The 18784-nt window shown below is 39.2% G+C and overlaps 1 protein-coding gene across 5 annotated transcripts in view; it reads right to left on the reverse strand.

The window, feature by feature from the left end:
* Positions 1-11519, reverse strand: part of LOC124802661 (embryonic polarity protein dorsal-like) — a 99363-nt gene extending 87844 nt beyond the window's left edge. Inside the window, exons 1-4 of one of the 5 annotated variants that reach the window (XM_047263568.1) lie at positions 11246-11519; positions 10988-11035; positions 9612-9797; positions 1922-2178 (exon numbers count right to left, since the gene is read on the reverse strand). In XM_047263568.1, the coding sequence (XP_047119524.1) occupies positions 1922-2178; positions 9612-9797; positions 10988-11000 (456 nt within the window). In that variant the 5' untranslated portion in view covers positions 11001-11035; positions 11246-11519. The remainder of the gene's footprint in view (positions 1-1921; positions 2179-9611; positions 9798-10987; positions 11036-11245) is intronic. The other 4 variants (XM_047263570.1, XM_047263569.1, XM_047263572.1 and 1 more) reach the window with 4 other exon arrangements.
* Between the last annotated feature and the right edge of the window lie 7265 nt (positions 11520-18784).

Genomic DNA, 18784 nt, shown 5'->3' on the forward strand with positions numbered 1-18784 from the left:
TGAAAATTGCCATTTAGGTCTCTCTTTTAAAAAGGGTGACTCCATAGATATCAATAACTACTGCTCAGTGTCATCCTTATATCATGGACTGTGGTCATGCATGTGTGAGTTGTGTTTGTGTGAACCTGTGTGTGTTAAGGCCGTCTTGGCCGAAAACTCAGTTTCCACCATTCTTTTCGCTGTGCCTATCTGCGACTCAGCATCTCCACTGTATGGTGAGTAGCAACTATCCTTTTCATTATATTGTTACATTCCATCCTGGATTTTCCATTGTTTGATTTTACATCATTTTCTAAAATTTCTGAGAAGGTAATGTACTCCATGGATGTCAGCCACCTGGGTAGTAATGGGATACTTAGTCAATCATAGTTTGGATTTCAAAAGGGTCATTCTACGAAGTCAGCTCTTTAGACATTCACTGAGCATATAATACAATTTTTGAATGATAAAATATTGGAGACTGGGATCTTTTGTGACTTACAGAAGGCATTTCACTGTGTCCATGATAATATCCTATTAGAGAAGTTAAGTTTTTAAGAAATAAATTGTTTAGCAAATGCCTGGTTTAGTTCTTATTTAAGAACCAGAATGCAGAAAAATACCATAGGCTGTTTGAGTGATACAAAGAGGGATGTCACATTATCTGCATGGAGAGAAATTGCAATGGGAGTCCTACTGGTTGTGATCACTGACCCGCTACTGATTTTGCTGTACATTAACGATTTGACGTTTAATTTGAATCAGAAGGCAGAACTAGTCATGTTGTGACACTGAGCAAAGAAGCATTGACAGAGAAAACAGTGAATGATGTTTTTGTGAAGATTAATGAATGGTTTTGCACAAATGGGCTAGATCTAAACTTTGAGAAAACACCCCATTTTGTACTGTCAAAAACATCCCCCATTCAACGTATTTATATAATATACCAAGAACAAATAATAAACAGGGTACAAAATTGTAAGTTATTAGGTGTACATATTAAAGAAAACTTAAGCCAAGCAATACCAAGGGAGAGGGGTTATACTATATGCCCACCTTTTCAAAATATTTTTATCTAGACAGATACTTTGCATTTTAAAATTTTGAAAAAAAAGAGAGAGAGAGAGAGAGAGAGAGAGAGAGAGAGAGAGATCATCTACCAGATTCCATAAATGTTTTAAATTTTTCAGGTAAACTTAACCAAAAAAAAATTCCTCGTAACAGATGCGCCATTTCGTAATGAATATCATATTCAATATTTTCATGTTTAGGAGCCAAGTTACACATTTCTTTACAAAGTATGGTGTAAGTATAAGTCAATAACAATTAACAAAATATGTATTTTTTAATTTTTTTGTGGTGGGCATAAAGTATCTTCCTCCCTCCCCCTCCCAACCCTTCCCCACAATCAGTAGTATACGCCATTGACAATGCATTGGTGTTGCTAATAATGTGCTAAAAGATGTTTTCAGGTTATGGGACCTACTTACGTATCAGTAAAAAAATGCACGCACGGAAAATAGTCTCCTGGAACGATCTCAACATTAAACTTATCCTTGCAAAGAATTCCAACGGTTAAATGATTGCCTTGTTCAGATACCCTGAATAGAATGATGAGAAGGATGAATAAGTAACAACTTTCAATGTAGTGAGGAACCTAAAAATTTTAGAAAGAGATGAGGACAATCTGAGTTTAACTTATTAGATACTAGTGAAATGAAATGCAGAAAGGGGGAAAGATCTTTAGTCAGGAGACTATAACATAATATGATAATAGCAGCACCATCAGTTAAACTTGTAGTGAAGTAGGGTGATTATACAAGGACACTGAAGAACTGATAAAATATGTGGAGGGGGAACTAAATCTGGTTCAACATTTTCGTGCTACACTTCACTTATTTTAAAGTTCATTTCATTGTACTTTTATGATGACTATTATTACCTTGATCGTTGGGAAGGTCTTATTTTCTGATGTACTATTTACACCAGGTATGCTCCCAGCTGACCGTCCCTCACACTCATACCGGAAGCGAAGTGCCTTTGGTGCTGGCTGCTCGACAATTCTGACATATGCTGCCGCCTTTTGCGCATCCTCCATAGTGGCTGCCGCCACAGGACCGCCACCACCACCACCACCACCACCATACATCCTACCACTACTGTCCACAAATTCAGGATCTGTTGTCTTGATGACTTCAACTGTAACAAGAAAACAATTAATAATACAAATTCCAGATTCCTACACTTTCTCATCATAAAAAATAAAAATGTCCAATAATCTAACATGCACAGAGGTATTTTCATGTCACACAATACAGCAGACATTTAAGAATATATGTAACCCGGGGGGGAAGGAGGGGGAGGGGGGGGGGGGGGGGTGCGCGCTGGCCAAGTTAGAGGAATAAAATCCGTTGCTTGGGGAAGATTAGTCAGACCTTATGCCTACTTTACTGAGTTTTCTGCTTAGAGTACAAGAATTTTCATCTCATGAATGTAAGCACTGACTAGTCATTCATACTTTCATTATTGCAACAACGAAGATTTTTTTTATATATGATATTCATGCAAGACGTATTTCAATTTAAGGGCCAACCCTGAGTCAAATAATTTTTGAGGCATTTTGCAAAACATGTGCATTTTACTTCAACAGCTGTTTTTGTTCCATACAAGTCACATAATGCACATCCTCAATAAGTGTTATTAACCTAAGTTGGAAAGAACACATACAAAATGTTGTAGGGAAGCCAAACCAAAGAATGCAATTTATTGGCAGAACACCTAGAAGATGCAACAGGTCTACAAAAGAGATTGCCTACACTACAGTTGTCCGTCCTCTTTCTGAGTAACGCTGCGCGACATGGGATCAATACCAGATAGGATTAACGGAGTACATCAAGAAATTTCAAAGAAGAGCAGCACATTTTGTATTATCGAGAAATAGGGGAGAGAGTGACACAGACACGATAAAGGATTTGGAGTGGACACCATTAAAACAAAGGTGTTTCACATTGTGGTGGGATCTTCTCACGAAGATCACCAACTTTCTCCTCTTAATGGGCAGAAAACGATCCTCATTATAAAACAAGGGATATCACAGCTTGCAGGGAAAGGTACAAGTGTTCGTTTTTTCCATGCACTGTTCAAGAGTGGAATAACAGAGAATTATTGTGAAAGCGATTTGATGAACCATCTCCACTCAAGTGTAATTTGTAGAGTATCCATGTAGCTGAAGTAATTACTGGATGGGGCACTGACAAATTCTGGATGAGATACAAACACTGGAATAAAAATTCACTGTACTGCTTTATAATTGTCCTACTGTGTTCCCATGTCCCCAACTACTTCACAATGAGTGGTTGTATTTACTTCACTCCATTGCCCGAGAACATCAATCTGTATGTTAGGTCATTTAATGCACTACTGTTGCTCTTGGATGATTATGTCAATCTGTAAACTAGATTGTTTTATGCACTACTGTATAACACACAAGGAACAATGAAGACCAATCAGGTATCTCTACGTTTGTTCCACCCACCTTTGTTTAATACTCGTACCACTACACAAATAAGAATCAATCAGAGCTGTTGTAGTATGCAAAATGCCTTTATAGCTTAGAAGATAGCTTTCTCCTTTCTCTTCCTCAGCTACAGCTGATTTCTTTTTTTATTTGGTCATAACTACTTCCAAGGCTAAAGCTAATCATCATACAGTCTTAAATAATGAAAGAGTCCACAGACATTAAGGTTATGATAATGACAATTTGATAGTGACGCATTACAGCCTTGAAAGTAGTTATAACAAAACAAAGAAAGAGGTCAACTGGATCTGTGGAAGTTTCATTCACTATAATTATTTTTTCTAATAAATGATAATGCAACCAGGAACACTTCACTATAGAATTTTTCTTTCAGTTTCTCCAGAGAAGTTGGATTACTGACATAAACTTTAGATTTGGCATACCCCGCAAAAGAAAAAAATTCAAGGGGCTCATATCAGGACTGTGTAGTGGACAATTTTTATCACCCCTCCTGGAGATCAATTTTGCCACGAATATTTCATGAACTGACAATATTGATACTGTGACTCTGTCTTGCTGAAACCATGTTCTTTGGCTATAAGCAGGAAAGTTTTGCAAAAACTAACACCAAAAAGTCAATTATCATCATCATATAATATTCTGAATTCACTGTAACTGCAAGATCACACTTGTCCTCGAAAAACTACCAGCCAATTATTCCTCAAACCAACATCACAGCTCGTACAGTACCTTTTCGCGAATGAAGGGGTTTCTCATGTTTCTGTTTATGATTCACTGCACTCCAGTAGCGACAACCGGAATATTTTACCCAAGAGACGCCATCATCATTTAATCATACAGTAAAGCTGCATGCCCTCGGGAAAAATTACGGCTGTAGTTCCCCCTTGCTTTCAGCCGCTCGCAGTACCAGAACAGCAAGGCCATTTTGGTTAGTGTTACAAGGCCAGATCAGTAATGGCTAGTGTTACAAGGCCAGATCAGTCAATCATCCAGACTGTTGCCCCTGCAACTACTGAAAAGGCTGCTGCCCCTCTTCAGGAACCACACGTCTGTCTGGCCTCTCAACAGATACCTCTCCGTTGTGGTTGCACCTACGGTACGGCTATCTGTATCGCTGAGGCACGCAAGCCTCCCCACCAACGGCAAGGTCCATGGTTCATGGGGGGAGGAGCGATGATCTATGTACTTTTAAAGAACTTGCATGCCTGCAAATGGAGAGGTCAGGATCGTCACGAACAGACCAATTTACACTCTCCATAGACTCACCCATTCTTGATGACCTTGACCGCACAGATTCCGATTTGGCCAGTGTTGAACTGGTTATGCTACGGTTGTCGAATCACCATTTTTGTAAAATTCTCGCACACAGAACACATAATCTGCTCCCGAGAAGCCCTCCATATCGAGTGAGTTCCTAGAGGCCAAGCAATTGATGAACGCACCACATCCCCCACAATTTGTTGCGCATGCGCAGAGAGCTCTTCAAATATGAACTTTCTTTTGAGATACCCTGTATACACAACCTGTCACATAGGCTACTTGGTGAAATCTGCTGTTAGAGGGCACATATCATGACGCAAAGTAAACCATATTTATGAATCGTCAAAAAATCTCTAACATAGCTTTGAGACATCAGTCCTGTAATTACAGATACCATGAACATTAGCAACGAGAGTGATCAAGTCTTTCACATGTTTTTAATTTTAAACAGAATAATACATAAACATTCACACTTGTTTATTTTCAAGGAAATTTATTGTGTTTTCCTTTTTAATAAAGAACATTACAAAGCTTGAGTTTGTTCACTCTATTTCTGTCTGAGACAAGCAGCTATAGAATTTACTGTCTTTCTTACGACCTCAATAGATGGAAACTTCAAAATTCTTAGGTATCCATAATAATGAGAATTTAAGCTGGAAAAGGCATATTTTGGAACACCTAAAACAACTCAGTTCAGCCACATTTGCACTTAGAATCATTGCAAATCTTGGGGAGAGACAATTCAGTAAGTTGATGTATTCTGCATATTTCCATTCAAGAATGTAACATGGAATAATATCTTTAAGAAAGAAAGTATTCATTGCTCGAAAACATGCTGTAAGAATAACATATGGCAGGGGCAGGCAAACGTTGCACGCGGCTCATGAGCACACACCGCTGCACATGTGCTGCTCGCGTGCAATTGTCGACCGGGGCAGTGGCGAGAGCAGGCAGGTTGCGGCAGTGTAGTACCAGGCTAAGCTGCGGACACTGACGCGAAGCGACCACTACGTAGTGAACATTGTATAAACTGGAAAATGCAGAGTGAATCAAGGAAACGGAGAAGTGGAGATTTGCTATGTTTTAAAAAGGAATGGGAGAATCATTTTTTCTTTGTGCAAAAATGTGAAAATTCGAAATGTTTAATATGTGGCAGTATTCTTGCTGGTCAACAGAAGTTTAGTGTTGAATGCCATTATAATAAATTTCACGAGTACAATTTATTGTCAGATTCTGAGCAGATGGGGAAATTGACTGACCTTAAGAAGAGTGATCTGACGATACTAGATGAATCTGACATAAGTTGCTGTTGTCACAAGAGATCTGTGACTTTCTTTCGTCATGACTCTCATCTAACTGATTTAAAATTTTATGGAGAACTGTTTTCAAATTTTCAGGATGACAACAATGATAGCCCAGCGGTACGTGCAAGTTATAAGATTGCGTTTAATAAAGCGAGAGCTGGAAAACCATTTGCTGAAGGTGAGTCCATAAAGGAGTGTATCAATGATGCTGCTGATTTACTTTGCCCACTGAATGCAAAACAGTTTCGAGCTATCACTTTTTCTCGGCGGACTGTAAGTCATTGTATAAGTGCCATGGCAAGTGATGTTTACCGTCAATTAAGGCAAGAGTATATTATATTTTCCATCGCACTTGATGAGTCAACATATACTTCAGACACCACGAAATTTGTGATTCCTGTCCACGGCGTGGACACTGCTCTGCACATAACAGAGGACTTTTTAGATATGATATCTTTAAAAAGCACGACCACTGGTGCGGACATCCTAAAAGCCATTGAAGAAGCTGTCGATTCAGCTGGCTTAAAATGGGAACATTTGGTGTCAGTGACAACAGATGGGGCACCTGCAATGAAAGGGGAAAAAATGGGATTTGTTGGATTACTAAGAAAAAAGCCTCAGCGTACTGAAGAATCATTATACAGCGTCCTCTGCATTTTGCACCAAGAAGTACTCTGTGCAAAAGCAGCAAAACTGGGGGACGTCATGCAGGTGGTTATTCGGGTAGTTAATCATTTGAGATCCCACGCAGTTTCACACATATTTAGCTGAAATTGGGGAAGAGTATGGCGACATACAATACCACAGTGAAGGCCGCTGGCTTAGCCTCGGTAATGTACTCAAAAGATTTTTTGAGCTGAGAATACCAATAAATCAGTTTTTAAAGGATAAAGGAAGGTACAATCCCAAGTTAGAAGATCCAGAGCGGGTTGCCAACCTTGCATTTTTAGTGGACGTTACCGGACACATGAATGCAGTGAACACAAGTTCCAAGGACAAAATCAGCTAATATGTGAAATGGCTGAAAAGGTGCAAGCTTTCACTAGCAAGCTTGAGCTGTGGGAACGACAGCTCTCGTCAGGGAATGCACTGCATTCTGCATTTCCCTTCTGTGTCTACTGTGCGAGAACAGAGTCACAAAGAATATGTTTCCGTACTTAGTGCAATAAAAGAGGAATTTCTCCAGCAATTTGGGGATATATCATATTTATCCCAAGCTTTTGAATGGTTCTCGAGACCATTTGCTGTTTCTGTAGATGATATTCATCCCAAATTGCAAATGGAATTAATAAATCTACAGTGTAATTCTCATCTGAGAGACAAGTTCCTTTTGACAAGATATGTAATAGACTCTTATCAAGACTTTCCACAGCAAGAGTTTCCTCATCTCCATCATGAAGCTGCGAAGATAATGTCAATGTTTGGCTCAACATACGTTTCTGAGAGATTTTTCTCTGTCATGAAAATTAATAAGTCTCGGTTAAGAGCAAACATCAATGATGAAAATTTACGTAACTGTTTGCGTTTGTCTGTATGTAGAAATTTTGTTTCAGACATTAAATGTATTGTAAACTCCACCTGTGATAATTAAATAAAACATATTGCAGGTAACAGATACTCTTTCAAAGCATGATTTCTTTCAAGCACTCCTACTAACCTTATGCCTTCATTCAATAAAGCAAGCTAGGAAACAAAACACATTACAGAGGAAGGAGCCGAGAGACGGTATGGTGGGGAGGGAAGAGAAGTAGGTGGCCAGCTTGCCCCTATGTGCAACCAGAACACCTACTAATTGCACATGAACAAGTGCACCACACACATGCAGGATTCCTGTCCGCCTCTGATATATGGTGTCCATCCAAGATCATCATGTAGTAGACACCCATTTAAGTATTAGGTATGTTGACTGGTGCTTAAAGGTATATTTAGTCCCTCACGAAGTTTTTTGGAAATAATACACTGCAGTTCAAAAGGAACAGTGGGATACATAATCACAATTCCAAAAGGAAAAATGACATCACATATAACCTGTGATGTAATCTGACAGGCAGCAAAGTAAAATTTGAAAATGAACTGATAAAGTTTCTTCTTGACAACTCATCCTATTTTGTAGAAGAATTTCTATTATTGCAATGTGTAAAAGGCAATGGATGGGAATTACTAACTCATGTTTATGTAATTATTAATAACAGTACTACTACTAATAATAATAATAATAATAACAACAACAACAACTTGTAAATCATCGGCATGTTGGCATATTTATAAAATAATTTGTGATGTAAAATGATTTGTTCGCAAACAGTCCATGGAACATGAAACTAACTAAGCTTTGAGCGCTTTGGCAATTTCTCACCAGTCATCCTCATATTTCGTTTCTCAGGCATTTGTGCTGTGAATCTCTTGGATCCCAGGAGCACCAATAATATCTATATTCTTCTATCAACAATAAATATTACATTCTCTTCAGACCATTCCATCACTCAAGCAGCTTATGTCAACAACAAAGGCAGACAAGACAGCAGACATAAAGTTTCTGTACTGCAAGTCCCCAAAGCATCAAGGATGCAGAATTTCTTTGATCGATTGCTAAAAATCTGATGACCAGCAGAGCATGAGCAAATGGAAGTGAATGTGAGCCAAACATGATAAAATTCCATTTGCTCAAGCATGTCTAGCATTTACACCAGAAAGAATTCTCATTTGCTGTTGCATACTTGCTTGTGTTCACTTCAATGAAACCGAAACGGAATCAGTCAGACTCACTAATGATAAGTAGGCCTCCAAATCAAAATGATCATAGTACCTTTAACACCTTGATATATTTGAAAGATATGGTGCAGTTATTAGTACCAGTGGTATCATAATAATGCTAAACATTGTGCTAATCAAGAGACTAAACGAGCATCAAGGAAGGTCATGAGGACAACAAATCCTATCAACCCTTTTTGTTTTGCTCTGCAAATTTTATAGACTGCCCACATAACTAACATCTTCATGAAAATATACTGTTCAGAAGAAATGGAAACAGAGCAAAAAATGATGAAAATTTTATATAAACCTCCTGCAAATTATGTAACACTCTGGGAAAATTATTGCCTCACTTCAAGAAAGTGTCTAATGTAATATGAATAACAAAAAGATGTAAAGTTTTCTGTGACCAGAACTTATTGAATCCATATAGGTACTTGACCCCCCCCCTTTTTTTCACAATAAAGGGTATGGTGACCTACAAGCATACTGCCATTCAACATATATCAATATGTTTAAATATATAGAAGTAATTTGGTACTTCTATTTCCATGGATTGTTTTAAAAGACAAAAACAAACAACACAACACAAAAGAGTACTAGTAATCTGAAGACAATAACTGCAACCAAATAGAAGAATGACTCAAACTGAAATACACACAGTGCCACAACAGTGAGAACTCAAGACACACCAATGATGTTTCCACGAACAGACTTCGAAACTCAACTTACAGAAGACAGAAGCACAATGATAGCCATCTTTCCAAAGTTGTCCTTACCAGTTCTCTGAATCACACTTCTATAAGATGGTGCATGGAGCTCACTTTGTGCAAACCTGGTTAAGTAAATCATGCACGCTAGCAGCTTGTCATTGCACTTACTGACATCACTTATGTTAAGGCTGCCTTGATTGAGGTGCTCATGGTCCATTCCTCCTCCTACTCCTCCCAATGAAACGGCCGCATCTGCAACAACCGTGCTGCATAGAACCTTGAAGTTGTTGTAATTCATCCACAGAGGCTGACAAGCTGATTTAGTACAATTAGTAGGGGTACATCTTCAACAACACATCATTACATCAACAGAATTAATGAACACTTATAGCACGCACGCAATGCTTCAACAAGATCACCCATATACGACAGCATATAATGTAATGAAAACAACAGTAATTAATCTATTTTCACTTACAGTCCAGGCATTATTCTACAGAACTGAACGAATTTTAGTATTTTTATGTGTTAATGCAAAACAAAATACATAGAGGGAGGAACAAACGACACTCAAAATGAACTACAAGCATCCCATCAAAGGATTCATGTGCTCTATCTCCATCTCTGAAAGCTAAACTCCAGTGAATCATACATTTTCTTAAGAGATGTCAAAAAATTTGAATTCTACACCTATAAGCATTTTCTGTGTAGTATATTTTTAGTCAGAACAACCATAGATAAAACAGAAAACTATTTCCTCGAATATAGAATCTTAATAGATCTATTCCTTGAAACAGATACTGAAAGTTAACCTTATCAATACAACACATCTGAAATTGTGTTCTCAGTAAAATCTGTTTATCCTCAACTATATTTGTGTGGAACAAGTGAGAATTATTCAGTATAACTGAGAACAAAATTACAAGAATCTTCTAATGCATTCCAGAGACTTCAATGTTTACAGAAACCCAATTATTCTGAAATTTCCATAACTGAAAAAATTAACCATAACATCTTAAAGAAATATGCTCATAGTAATTAATATTGGACATAAGTCAATGGATTACTGTGACACGGTCCACCTTCGTAATTGTTATGAAATAACATTCTGCACACACTCATGTCTGGAAAAACTCAAATAAATAACTGAAAACAGTATATCAATCGGTCATTTACTGTAACCAATACAAGGGGCTTTCAGGATTTCATGAAAACTTTCACTAAGCACAGAGCTAAGTGTGCTTTTTCATGCAGGCAATGAAAAACAAAAAAGCTTTTCTGGTCATTTATAAGCACTTGATATGTGATACTTTCAGTCGGTGGTAATTGATTTAATGGCTTATTGTGTTAATCACAAGTTGCGCCGTTACAGTTCATGCATGGTGCACATAAACACAAACCAATGTAACACAAACATTTCTAAAAACTTCATAATTACACACCTAAACGTTCCATTTTCAGTTGCTGAAAGTATGTCCAAATAGCGATGCCTGTGTCCACAAACAAACAATCAGGTTCCTGAAGGAAACTGACATCAAAACATTTGTATTCCTAACTAATCCAAAATTACACATAACCTAATCTAAATTGTCTTTATTATTTGACTTGAGTCGCATACCTTAACAGAATGTATACATAACACAAGCAGCAGCTTCCCTTCTCCTCTTATTGTATATAAACAAATAATGTCAACGACATACCTCACTGAAATATGACGAAACAAAATCACGATACACTTATGCTCAGCACCGCTGCAAAAAGTTGTCAAGGTCTTCGACGAAAAATTTCGTGCTGTTTTTATAACAACTGTAAATCGAGCCTTATTGGAGACACGCAGTGCAGTTACCACTACCAAACAACCATCACACACCAAAAAACACTGTTATGCATTATCACTTTCACTTCTTCGGCACCAATTCCTGGTCCAGAAGCTACGGCTGGCAGGATGTATTTTAGGAAAAGATGACCACAATTCCTTCGAAGAATTATAATAGATCTGAAATTCTATTGGCGGAAGCCATCACATGACTAGCCAGTGACATAGCCAACAACAAATGCCAAGCGTTACTGCAGCTCGGCGCGTACTGCGAAGAATTATTGTCTGTTACTGCCTTTATAAGCATAGTAATAACACGTTCCTGAGCAGTACGCGTGGCGTTCCTTCGTTTTTAAACTGTGTTTAGATATTGAGCCTGACGCGGAACGAAGAAGTGGTAGCTTCAAGGTCTCGATATGATTCTGTGTACCTTCAATCTGCCAACATCTCGTGTTGCGAGAGATAAAGAAATCTGTGCAGCTGAACGGTCACAGTGAATTATTTCCCCTGTCTTTCGATATTGTTTAACGTCATTCCGAGATAAAGAGCCGAAACTTTACCTTAAAGTGGGGAAAACGCTAACTGTAGATTAGTACAGTCTTTCATAAAGTGGAAAAAATAGTATTTCGCTGCGAAAAACATTCCACATCACGTTGCAGACGGACATTGCCAATTGTACAAAACATTCAAATGAAACAAAAGATGTGTTACAGAAATGACGGGCTACTGTCACTAAACTGCTACTAAGTCTAGCGGAGATGTGCCTGCAGGGTTCCGGCAAGACGAAGACCATGCGTGAGACTGACGACGCGGGGTGAGCTGCGCTCGAATACGCCCTCGCAGTGACTCACCCCAGGCAGCAGTCGATACCAGCGGTCGTGACTCACGCAGAACCCTTCCGACTGAGAATCGCGCCACCGCTGTTACCCTCTTCTGGTGCTGGATCGACCCAGACCTCTGGAATGCTATAACGCTACCGGGCTGCAATAGAAGCGATGATTCATTTCTATTGAGGGGGAAAGACTTCCCATAATAGACAAAGTAGCTATAAAACAGTTCATACACTAAAATGGGAACGGATCGTACGTTGCTGTTTGTGTGATGTTGAACATAATGTTACCCTCGCCATTGGTAAAAAGCGACAACCCGTAATCGACAGTCTTTGTCTTAAGTCAGTTCATGAATAAACAAAAACAAAAATGTTTCTATGATCCATAGTTTTGCTGACGTCCCAGCGATACCTTGCAAGAGACATTTCAAAGGGGGAACGAAACATTTGCTCTCTGTAGCGTGAAATAAGGGCTCTTTGCTCTGGTCTAGTTTGTTGTGATTACCGGTATCAGCGTAGCATGAAAAATACTTGGTGAATATTGTCTTTGTTTTAAACATGTTGTTGCTACGTTCGCAGGTTCGACTCCTGCCTCGGGCATGGATGTGTGTGATGTCCTTAGGTTAGTTAGGTTTAAGTAGTTCTAAGTTCTAGGGGACTGATGATCACAGATGTTAAGTCCCATAGTGCTCAGAGCCATTTGAACCATTTTTTAAACACGTTGTACGTTGAAGTAACTTTAACGACTTCATTTTTAAATAACTTTTGAGCGGAATTCATTTCAATGTTGGTTCAAATGGCTCTGAGCACTATGGGCTTAACATCTTAGGTCATCAGTCCCCTAGAACTTAGAACTACTTAAACCTAACTAACCTAAGGACATCACACACATCCATGCCCGAGGCAGGATTCGAACCTGCGACCGTAGCAGTCGCGCGGTTCCGGACTGAGCGCCTAGAACCGCTAGACCACCGCGGCCGGCATTACAATGTTGCCATTATATGTACTTGCAGAGCTGTCGAATTATTATGTAACACTTAATCCTTTTTTCTCACACCAGGAGCTACAAACTCTTTGAAACATGAGCTCTAATACTTATCTCAGGTGTATGTAGACAACACACATTTAATTGGTTAAACTCATTGGATATTATTTACTTAACGTAACGCAAAATTTCCCATTCTAGCTGCTTTTAGGTAACATACTCGGCATATGCAGTCTGGTACGAGAGAAAGTTGAAGCGAAGCCTGAAAATTCTTACGACTATTATTCAATATTCCACTGTATATTCTAAATTTATCAATTCTATTTAGGAAAACTTGGCTCTCTGGGCCGTATTTAACAACATTAATATTACCTGCTGCAAAAGGCTGCCAACAATGGGAATGGTGCACTAACCTCAATATCGCACTACCCAGGAAAGGACGGTACTTTTACATCACCATCATCATATAATATCATCAGTGTTCCGCCCAAAGGCAGGTTTTTGCGTGGTAACTCCCCATGCTGTCCTGTCTTCTGCCATCCTCTTCAAGTCTGCGAAATATCCACTTCCCTTTATGTCATTATCATATCTCCTCCTTCTTCTCAATCTGCCCCCACGAAATAGACCTTCCTAGGCGTCTGTAACAGGTACTCCTGTCTCTTCGAATGCACCATCGAGTTCACCTTCCTTCCTCTTACAATCTGCAGCAGTCTTCTCCTCTCTCCAACACCCTTTCGGTATTTACTATTTCTCCATCCAGCTTTATAAAAACAAAAAGAATAATATTTCAAACTTCATAATAATAAATGTATTTTCAAACGCAAAGCAAGAAATTATTAGTTGTTCCAGACTTTGAGAGATATACACCCAGCAAAATGTTATTGCGTCCTTCCATTTCAGCGGTACTAGCCAGAGAGATGAAACATTTTATCGAACAAAAACTTTTCCATCCACTTTTCGTAATGTTTTTTTTTTTTTTTTTTCCTGCGAGATCACACGCACGCGCTACTCAGTATTACGTCTTTGGTTCAATTCACGTTGCGAATTAGACATGAGCAAAAAAAAGTACATTTAACGTCTACTAAAGACAGCTCCAGGAGACAGTAAATTTCACTGCCTACCTGCTAATAACTCTGAACCACATTCTTCCAAAACTCAGGAGCGGATTGACATTACGGCTCACAACAAAAAATAAAAACAAATACTGGCTCACGTGGTTTATTTATAGCAGATTTAACGTCATAAGAATTTACTACATTGAAGTAGCGTAAACTAGAAAATGAAATAGAGTTTCATTTTATAAAGATTCGTCATTTACGAGGGTAGTGAGGAAGTTTTCATTATCACCACGAAAACGTAAAGTCACGTTATTGATTTTTTTAAAATTTGTTTCCAGGTACATACGTGGAGTCTTGGTACACAATAAAATCCCCGCGCCACCAAAGAATGGCGCAGTCCTTTAGCTGTTATTCGTTTTCAACAGCTGTGGAAATGTTCAGCTGCAGAATGCCGGTCCAGATGACTTCTTTAGCCGTCTGAGTTGGCCTGACACAGCTTTTCATTTACTTTATTCTTTACTGTAGTAAACATGAAGTTCATGCATTACGATTAGTCATGGTAACAATAAGATACGTGGAATATTAATGTAACATAAGTAAGATACAAATAGAAACTTGTACAGTACCTATAATCAAAATGCAAGATATCAAATAAAAAGTAATAATAATACTTATATTTAGAGGTCATCGTGGCAATATGTACATTTTAATATAACCTAGTTCTTGGGCTTGGTTTTAAAATTTGAATCTTAAAGGCCTTTCAGGTTGCTTGGTAATTTATTATAGAAGATTGCTCCTTTCACGTATGGGCTGTTTACAGTACAGGCAAAATTTCTGCTTATTCTAAAACAATCATTCTTATGTCCAGCGTTGTATTCATGTACTTGACTATTGACGAGGATGTATTTTTGGTTCTCTTTCACCAGCGTAATGGTCTGATAAACAAAGAGTTCACATAATGTGAGCAATTTATGGTAAATAAATAATTCTTTACTTGATCTTCTCGTATCCACCTTGATAACTAGCCTTATTGTTCTTTTTTGCAACAAAAAGTCTATTTGTGTAACTGTGAAAAATGCCTCCCCACAGTACCAAACATCATGCAATTTGGGAGTAAATTACTCCAAAATATACCATCCTTAAAGTGTGTGTGTGTTCAAACAATGGGAAAACCTTCCTGGGAGATAGATATCAGTCAACATCCTTGAGTATACATGATCAATATGCTTGCTCCAAGTAAAATTTTTATAAAAAAGTCCCTAAAACCTATAAAAATCCGTGGTATCAAAACTTATGCTATTATTCATAAATGATAAGGAATGGACATTATTTCCTACACCAAATTTAACTAGGTCAGTTTTGCTTGTGTTTACTTTAAAAACTATTTCTGTGAAGAAATCACTTGTGACAAGCAGAATCGATGAGAACAGCCTATAATTCTAAGTAGTTACTGGCGTATCACATCCCAGATGTATCATCGGCACTTATACAGGTGGATATATTCCCAATAAAAGGAAGTCGTCAATATACTAAATGTACAGATGAGGACGAAGGTGGGAGGCTTGAGGAACTTCTGGAATGGTTATGGGATCGTACACCTCTTATTATCTTTGAAGAAAGGAATGAATAAGTCTTAATATACTCCCAGGAATATCATAAGCAATTAGTTTACACAAAAGAATGTTATGGTTAACCCAGGCAAAGGCCTTCGATAGGTGAAGGTACAAACCCGCTACCTTGGAACTGAAGTCAACCTTGTCAAGTGCTACAAGTACAAACTGTATGTCAGCGGATATTGTGCTCCTATCCACACAAAAGCCATGTTGCAAATCAGCCATAAGTCCTCTGTGGGTAAAGTGAGCATCCAATTCAAGAACTAAAAATTTATCAATTAATTTACTGAAAACAGTTATAAGTGAATTCGGCCCACAGCTCTGAAAGTCAGTTTTGGGTCCCATTTTGTAAATAGGGTCCACTTTGGTAAACTGAAGAAGGTTTGGACATACAACACTCACAAAGGCTAACTGAATAAGGTGAGTCAAAAAAGAGCCATTTCAAGTTTTCATTTCTTCAAGAGATTCGGAGAAAAATTGTCCCAGCCCGGTAAGGATTTATTCTTGAGAGTGTCAATGACTATGACGTGGAGATTTCAACGCTTACCGAAACTGCGGTATATTCCTTTAAACAAACAATAATTTAATTGTGTAACTTCATTTTTATGAAGTGGAAATTAAAAATTTATTGCTACCCCCTGTATTTCCTTTAGCTTGACTGTAGCTTGCTTGCCATCTCCATCCTTATAAGTGTCTTAACCTGCTTTCAGTTATTACTGAAAATATGTGATGTCAGTGATAAACGAATCTGCTGAGAACTAATTCAGAAAACGCCCCTGGTGCTAAGAAAAATCATGTGGCTATAGTTGGAGTCATGAACGACGACCATCGAGTCTAGGCTCGTTCTGCGCAGCTGACCTCAGCCATTCTCCAACAGCCAATGATAGTTCAGCAGTGTTGAGCGCTCTGCCGTGGACTTCGTAGCCTGAGTGAGCATTAGATAAAGCATCGTCATAGCGGTTACTGAACGAATTTTTAATCCATTTGTTGCGAGTTGTCATGGCTGATGATGGTGATAACCGACAAATTTTACACAAGCAAGCTGCTTCTTTCACTAGTATTTTACCTCATAGTTGAGAGCCGGTTTCATGTGGAGGGTGTTGTCTGTAGACATTTCCTCCTGCCTAGAGTGTTTTTTTTTTATTATTGTTGGCCTATTTGGGGTATGTCGTGTATGTGCAGTGTACACGATTCTTGTATTACCTGTGGGGCAGATTGCTGGTTTTCTAGTTTTTTATATATTTTTTATTTTTTTATTTTTATTTTTAAGTGTTTTGTGTGTTTTTAGGCATTTATTTTTATTTTTATGTGTTTTTTGTAGGGTTTTTGTGTGTTTTTAATTTTCATCTAGTGGAAGAATTTTAGCCTCTTGCACCTAAACTGCAGGGGGTCGTATTGCCCTAGACCGCTGATGAGCTCATTTTGTGAGCGGTGGGCTTGCCTGTAAAATGCTAGGGAGAGTTCTTTGAACCGTTCTCGTGGGGGTTTTATACTTGTTATATCGTGGAGATCCTTTGTAGGGAACCGAGGGTCAACGTGTATGGCTCTTTTAAGTGCTCTATTCTGTATAGTTTGGAGTTTCCTCAGGTGGTATTTTGCTGCATAACCCCACACTGGGCACGCATACTCTAATATGGGCCTGACCAGGCTACAGTATAGCCTCATTCCTAGGTCGCCGGAAAGGCCGCTACTAGTGTTTAGGACTGGAAATAGTACCTGCAGCCTGGCGCTTGCCTTTTTTTCTCAAGTTGGCTATATGCGTTTGCCGAGTGAGGCGTTTGTCTAACGTGACCCCGAGGTACTGCGCTGAGTTCCTCCACGGTAGATTCCCGCCTTGGAATGTCAGCACAGGGGGAGGGCGGTATCTGGGAGGCGTTTTCCCTAACTTTTTCCGAGCGGTTCTAGGCGCTACAGTCTGGAACCGCGCGACCGCTACGGTCGCAGGTTCGAATCCCGCCTCGGGTATGGATGTTTGTGATGTCCTTAGGTTACTTAGGTTTAAGTAGTTCTAAGTTCTAGGGGACTGATGACCACAGCAGTTAAGTCCCATAGTGCTCAGAGCCATTTGAACCATTTTGAACTTAACTTTTTCGTGAACATTATTGCTTGGGTCTTGTCAGCATTGAGCGTGATCCGCCACTTTTTGGCCCATGCCTCCCTTTTGTTTAGGATGCACTGAAGGCGCGTGGTGGCGACATTGCGATTCCCACTGAGAGAGAGGAAGGCGGTGTCGTCCGGGAACTGTGCATTTTTGACATGCTGGGCTGTGGGGGTATCTGCTGTGTAGCAGTTGTACAGGGTGGGCCCTAATACCGATCCCTGGGGTACTACCGCTCGTATGTCCCTTTTGGTGGAACGTTTATTGTCTATTTTGAGTACAAAAGTTCGTCCTGTAAGGTAACTTCTTAGTAATTTGACCAATGTCCCAGGGAAACCTTGGGTATACAGCTCGTACAGCAGTCCTGTGTGCCAGACCGTATCAAAGGCTTTTGCTACATCTAGCTTAACCAGTCCACAGTAGCCTTTGTAGCTGTATGCTGGGGTAGCGGCCTCTACTACCCTCATCAGCTGTTGTGTTGCAGAGTGGTTTATTTGAGAGCCAAACCGCTCTTTCGGTATTATCTGTTCCCTACTGAGGTGCTGCTGAATGGGGAACAACAGAAGGCGTTCATATAGCTTGCTCATCTACATCTACATCTACATCCATACTCCGCAAGCCGCTTGACGGTGTGTGGCGGAGGGTACCTTGAGTACCTCTATCGGTTCTCCCTTCTATTCCAGTCTCGTACTGTTGGTGGAAAGAAGGATTGTCGGTATGCCTCTGTGCGGGCTCTAATCTCTCTGATTTTCTCATGATCTCTTCGCGAGATATACGTAGGAGGGAGCAATATACCGCTTGACTCCTCGGTGAAGGTATGTTCTCGAAACTTCAACGAAA

This window comes from Schistocerca piceifrons, chromosome 6 (genome assembly GCF_021461385.2).
Source record: "Schistocerca piceifrons isolate TAMUIC-IGC-003096 chromosome 6, iqSchPice1.1, whole genome shotgun sequence".
Lineage (NCBI taxonomy): Eukaryota > Metazoa > Arthropoda > Insecta > Orthoptera > Acrididae > Schistocerca > Schistocerca piceifrons.